Below are 6,964 nucleotides of genomic sequence, written 5' to 3'. Positions count from 1 at the left end.
ACTTTGATCATTCATGCATGATTAATTAGTTTCTCGTCAAGCTCGCCAAATTTTATTACAATATATGTTGTATATTTCCCGTAAATTACACGTCACTCTTTCACATGCTTCTGTTTTTACTACTTTGTACGAGAGGTCTATAAACTCTCGGAGTTCTTTTTAAGATAAGATTTATTTAGGGATAATCCCATCAGTTCTTTCGCTTGATTACAATATCTCATCATAATCATTATCAATCTCATTAATAATTAATTATATTATTTGACAATTGGATCTATCCGTCTACTAACCCATTAATAACTATTAACTCTATGACTGACACGAATAATCTTACTATCTGATGTCATGGACATATATATGCCTATACGAGTAAATCTAAACGAGAGAATCTTTCATCTCATACTCATTGTTTTTATCTTTTGTTAATGTTTTTTCTCTTTTTTCCTCCGAACTATCATCATCGAATGTGGTTCTCCGTTCAGAACAAAAAGGATTCTCAAATTAGCATAGTGGCTATCCGTTCCGTAGCGTTTCAAACTTCTATTCGGTCTGCGGATTCATTAAAATTGAAGGAATAAAACAGAGGTTTCAGGACCAAATTGGCAATTTTGCAGATTTTTATCTTTCTTATTTGCTCCAAATCTATATGCCTTATCCTTTACTAACTGGTTCTTGAACCATAGACAAACACATATACATATTGATGATATTAATTTAAATTAATTAAAATAAATACAAATTAAGGAAATTAATTTCCCTTACATTTTACAGAAATGCAATTGAGCTAAGGCTACTTAAACATTACTCAAAACTTGTAGTGATGAACATATATTTATAACTGCCACAACTCTTTATTTCCCTATAGCTTTTGGTTTGAATGAGAGTATTCTTCAATTCCATATTTTTTATAAACCTTCAGCTGATTCTCCTCCCACCATTGCTCTGCTCCCTTCTCTGTGAATCGCTTCCGACTATATGCACCGCCACGTGAATTCGAATCAATGAAATAAAGTAGGAAATAAGCATACATACATACATACATACTATGCATGCATTTACGTAAATACATGCACATACATGTATTACCTGAACCTTACTCGCTTTAGCCCCTTGTGGCCACTTGCCAAAGTTGTAAAGGTAACATACACCCCAGCTTCGTATTGTTCTACCCACTCATTTACTTTGGAATCTTTATTACTTGTCCCTGCAGTTTGCTCCGCTTCCATTTGCGCCGCTGTGTCTTGCTTTTCTCTGTCTCGGCCCCTCACTTGCATCCGCATTGATCTCGATTTATTCGAGAACACGATAGGAGTTTCACATGGACTCTCCGTTGTCGCTGGTTTAACTTTGCTTGCAGTCCCCGTCTGCAAACTAGGTAAATGTGGCTCACCCTCAACGCTATGCGTCTCGGTGCTTAGAGGCTCCTTTCTTGTTCTAGGTGACTGATATTGAACAGCAATGCCTGCTGATTTCTCTTCTCTTACAGAAGGGAATTTCCCCGAAATCGAGTGAAGCTGCTGCAGCAAAAAGATTATTGTTATACTTCAAATCCTTATATAAAATTCTCAATCCATAGATATAAGATAAATGGTTTCCCACCCTTAATGCCAAAGCTTTTATCAAGTCCTTCGCTGCTTTACATTTTTCGGCTTCTTCCTTCGCCAAAGACCAAGAGTGCTCGATTTTTCGCCGGCATTCCTCAATCTTTTGGCTTCCAATTTGGCATTGCATTTCAAGGTTTCTTGCCTTTGGGTGAAACACCACTAATTAGTAGAAAATATACACATATAATTGAACAATATTGAAAAGGACATCACTATGTTCAACACAACATATATATACTTGCACCTACGTACCTCAGCTTTCAGCCACTGAACCTCTTCATTAAGAATCGTATCCGATTTCGGTAAATCATTCTCCGCAATCATGGAATCGAGAATAGTAAATTTCGATCGCAGAGGGGACTGATTTTGGGGAAGAGGAGAACCAGCAGCAGCATTTTTACTTTGAGCCTGAGGTGCATCAAAAACAACAGGGCAAGATACATGGCCCCATCGTGGTGTTGCTGCTGACAAACAAGAAGCAGGTTCTTCATAACTTGATGAATGCTTAAGTGAAAGTAATCGGCTCTTCGAAGCATCTTTCTCATCAAGGAAACCTCTCTGAGTTTGAGGACTCAGTAGTTTCCCCACCACTCGGTTTTCCGGCTTCGAATTTTTGGTTAAATTTTTTACCTTTTGTAGCTGATTGAAGCATGAGTTACAAACACGACAAGGCTTGCTTTTATTTGGTGCCAGTGATGTATTAACAACTTTCTTGCTACTACATGCATGGCAAAACAGAAGACCGCAATTGTAACAGTTATGCTTCTTCCTTGCAAACCCGAACGCCATTTCGCATCCTCTACAAGTCGACTGGTCGCTAATGGTGATAGATTTATGTAAACAGATAGCTGCCGTTAAGTTTGAACCACAAGTTATGCTTTCAACCTGCCGGCCTCTCAACGAATCGACAAAACTTGGTGTATTTCGATCTTCCGTATCTCCTAATCCTAACTGTCCATTACTACCCCTCCCCCATGTATACACTCTTCCACCTAATGTCAAGGCAGCAACATGATATGAACCGGAAGAGATATCCTTAACGAATTCGTGTTTAAGCTTCCCTTCTACGACAGTTATGGATTTATCATTGGCTTGTGGGTTCCCTAGCTGTCCATATACCTCACTTCCCATTGTGTAAACTGTACCTTTACTCGTGAGTGCAACAGTTAACATTCCTCCACAACTAACTTGTATAAAATCATGATCCATAAGCTGCACAACACATGTTGGTATAAGCTTTCGATCTCCATCGGCATGCCCGAGCCGGCCTTTATCACCATCTCCCCATGTGAATAGTTTTCCACCATTAGCATTGAGCTTGTTTCGATCCTTCGTAATTTCAGCGATAGCAGCCGTGTGCCATGGTCCACAAGAAACGGATTTCACCCACAAACCCTTAAGAGACTCGACTTCTTTCGGTTGCGACAAATTTTGTGTGTTCCCATGCCCGAGAACTCCAAACGTTCCGTCACCATATGTAAATAATTTCCCTGCAGTGGAAACAATTGCTGTATGCCACTCTCCACAAGAAACTGCAAACACATTTACACCATCCAGTGGACCAGAAACTTTATGTGGCAACCACTGGTTCGTATACGGTTCACCGCCCCAAGTATAAAGTTCGGCGGATTGTGTCAAGGCACATGTTTGGTACTCACTACACGCAACACCTCGCACAGCAATCCCATTGAGGGATTCAACAAGCTTTGGATGGCTGATATCGATGTTAATCTTGTTCCCGAGCCTCCCACCGTTCGCCTCACCCCAGCAAAAGACTTCACCTTGTTTCGTAACTAAAGCAGCATGCCTTGCTCCAAGAGATATGCACTGCACATCCAACATTGTTACTGATTCTAGCAATTTAGGCAATAACACATCGGAGTTCGACCCACTCTGGACTCCAAAACTATCCGAGTGGACACTGCAAATGTTCCCTCCAACTACCTCTTCACCCCATATCATTACATCCTTTAGAATCCCATTCTTTTGTATTTGTGTAGAGCAATGAGTAGGTGCTGAAAACCTGTGAGATGCTTTCTTCCGAAATTCAGGAGCTGCATAATCTATTCCCCACTGCTTGACATCATCCAGTTGAATATATGGAGAATCCGGCGTTAAAGTACTATCCGTAACGTTTTGCATGTGTGACAAATTCGATTCCCAGGAATAAAAGCTATCTGAAGAATATGACAAGCCATCAGAAAAACACCTCTCGGAAAGCGATAGCGAAGGGCTTCCACATAAGCTTCGCACCTTGAAGATTTTGCAAACATTATATGTTAAATGAAAAAAGCATATCTTGTGGCAAAGTAATGAAGTTAAGGCTCTTATACATATAGATACTAAACCTGAGAAAATTGATTCTTTTCCTCCATAAGTCCTAGATTGTGCTTTCTTCGAATAAAACCGGCAGGACTGCTTAGACAACTTTGTGCGCCTCGATTACGATTCCTCAAAGCGGAGACCGAACTGCAACTGTGAGATCTCGATATCGCTGCTCTCAGACCTATGAACCAAGCATCAGCCTCTGTTTTGTCCTTGCATATCTATCAGCAAGTGATGTAAATCAAACAAAAAGGCCAAGAAAGATTATAATTTGTAAACAGCATGAAAGAAAATGTTACCAAATCCACAGAGCGTTCACCATTAGCATAATAAATTAGTGAAATTGACTGTTGCTCCCTGTGGGGTTGGTATTGCCTTTGAAAATTGACCTGCATCAACTTAAACAAAATCATGTTAATGAACATTTCAAAACATCATACTATATATATGTATGTATATATTAGTTTGCATGTTATACTAAAAAGTAGCAAGGCACGTACGGTCTTCTGGCCAGCGATAATCTTGTAAACAGAGCTCAATCTCAATTGCCTTTCCTCTTGTCCTGAATACCAGATCAAATATTTCTCATCCTGAAATACAAATAACATTTGGTCCTTTAATATTTGTTTAAACAGGGACAGAAATGGAAAGGTGCACCAGAAGCAGAATCCATGGTTGCAGAGGAATGAATGAATATTATATATGTATATATATTTATTAAGACTATGAATTATTGAAAAAGGAAAATGGTAATGCAGAGGGCATTAAGAGGTGAGAACAGAGAATGCCCACCGTAGAAAGCCTGAAAGGACAGAATTTAGGCTTCCCTCTTCTTCCACACTTCAAAAGATGTGCTCCCTTCTTCATTGCCAATACTGCCTGAAACATTACATGCATCAGACTTCAATGAGGATCAAGTAATCATCAATATAAAATCTTTCTTTTTTTATTAATTTTGAAGATTGAAAGAGGTGAAAAGAGCAAAGAAGAGAACCTGTTCAACATGTCTGTCAAAAGGAAGCATTGATACTAAGGCATCTCCTTCACCCATTTTCCTTTTTCTTTATACTAGTATTCTTTTCTTGGCAGATACTTTCATTTCATAGGGAAGAGCAGAGGAAGAAGAAGAAACTGGGAGTTAAGTTCAGTTGGTTGGTTTCACCATAAGTTAACCTTAATAACCATCACCACTTTCACTTTGGGCATAAAATTATTTCTACAGGGACAAAGACAGAGACATGCATTTGTCTATTTCGTTCTATTCCTCAATTAATATATAGTAAGGATTAAAAGAAATAAATAAATAAAAACATGAGCGAATGAAGATGTTGTGTTGTTCCATTACCTTGCATTGATTTTGGTGTAATGGGACAGACACATTTTAGGCAACAAAACCAAACACACAAACAATACCTTTTGCACGTGTTCCCGACTTTTCTTCTTTCTTCCTTATCTCTGTAATCTCCTGTTTTTTACCCCATCCCCAATGCTCTTTTCGATCTTTTCTTCCCAGCCTTCTCCTTTTCATCATTTTGTTCTTTCACCTTTTCTGACTTTTATTTTAAATCTCATAATTAGACTTAAACTGAAATCAATTAAATCACAAATATTTAAAATTCAAAGATGGGATTTTAAATTTCAACTCCAATCGAATTAACATAAATGTAAATTTTATGCAAAAGGTAGACGTATATTAAGATTTGATGAATAACCACCGTTTGTCGTGGTCAGCCGGGAAAAGATAGTCAAGTACGGTAACATAAACGTTAACAATAACAGATATAGCATAACTTAACTACAGCTACATACAAACACTAGATAATAGGCAATTAAATGCTTTCAAACTTCAAAGCCCCATTAATCTGCCGTCCGAGTGCATGCATGTATGCTTTTTATACTCTACTCGCTATACTATTTCTCTCTCTTTATTTCTCTCTTTTAGCCATTATATTTAATATTATATCGTCTTTCAATAATTTTATTTCATGGTTCGTTTGTATTGATGTAGTCATATTTGTTTGTATCTTTCTTTTGTTCAGATTTGTTGGATGGGTTTTAACATTTTTCTTGTATAATCATTGTATTATCTCGAATAATTAGTCTATTATGTTGAAAATTATTATATTTATGTGTTTAGTTTATGATCTTAATTATAATTTTGAAAATTTCTATTTTTAATAAAATTAATGATTATATTTGCATAAAAAATAACATTCTTGGTATTTAGAAATTAACATGTAGTTTCTACAATTTAAACATAATTAAGGATTGAAAAAGTTTTTAAACTTTTAAAAAAATTATTTTAAAAATATTTTGAAAACTTTTAAATTTAAAAATATGTGATTTGTTACTTTTTTTTATTAAGTGATTTGTTAATTTAAATATAAAGTGTTATGAAAAAATTAAGATATTTTTCATGTAACCATCGATTGCGGATTGTCGTGGTCAGCTGGAAAATATGGTCGAATACGGTAACATTAACGTTAACAATAACAAATTTAACATAAGTACGCCTACATTTTTCATGTAATAAATACTCAATAGACAATTAAATGCTTTCAAATTGAACGGCTATTTCCAAAATTACAATAAGGATTTATAACTATCACCGTATTCTAAATACATAATTTAGTCATTTTCTTATAACGCTAAAACTAGTTACTTTAGATCATATAAAGACTACATGGAAAAGGTTAAAAACTCAATAAAAATATAACAAAAATAGATACGAATAAATCTGGCTGCATCAGCAAATGAACCACAAAAGGAAATAAGCTATTGAAAGATCACCGAGAACCATAAATCAGAGCCAACGTCGTGAGAAACTATCCACAAATGCAAAATCGTGTATCCAAATTCAATCAAAGAATTCATAGCAGGGAATATCAATAGGATTATAAATAAGTGTCATCTTAATCTGTCTCAGCGTCGTCAAATTCAACCCTAAGAAAATAAAAAATAAAAAGAACGACTAAATGATTGAGAAAGAAGACGAAAAATATGTCATAAAGACGAAAAACGTGTCAAAAAGACAA

General features: G+C 36.2%; 1 protein-coding gene across 2 annotated transcripts; it reads right to left on the bottom strand.

The window, feature by feature from the left end:
- Positions 1-835: 835 nt before the first annotated feature.
- On the bottom strand, positions 836-5,065 carry LOC120196649 (PH, RCC1 and FYVE domains-containing protein 1-like). 2 transcript variants are annotated; one of them, XM_039198402.1, is made up of 9 exons: positions 4,924-5,065; positions 4,722-4,808; positions 4,430-4,519; positions 4,229-4,318; positions 3,953-4,150; positions 1,857-3,857; positions 1,600-1,746; positions 1,087-1,517; positions 836-971 (listed from the first exon to the last, which is right to left on the bottom strand). In XM_039198402.1, exons 1-9 carry the CDS (start codon positions 4,978-4,980, stop codon positions 860-862), a joined length of 3,213 nt encoding a protein of 1,070 aa, XP_039054333.1. In that variant the 5' UTR covers positions 4,981-5,065; the 3' UTR covers positions 836-859. The 2 variants fall into 2 exon arrangements, with proteins under 2 accessions (XP_039054333.1, XP_039054334.1); XM_039198403.1 differs by having other exon boundaries at positions 1,087-1,514.
- Between the last annotated feature and the right edge of the window lie 1,899 nt (positions 5,066-6,964).

This window comes from Hibiscus syriacus, unplaced genomic scaffold (assembly GCF_006381635.1).
Source record: "Hibiscus syriacus cultivar Baekdansim isolate YM2019G1 unplaced genomic scaffold, ASM638163v2 tig00117034_pilon, whole genome shotgun sequence".
In the NCBI taxonomy this organism is placed as follows: domain Eukaryota; kingdom Viridiplantae; phylum Streptophyta; class Magnoliopsida; order Malvales; family Malvaceae; genus Hibiscus; species Hibiscus syriacus.
This window is presented reverse-complemented; position numbering and strand designations above follow the sequence as displayed.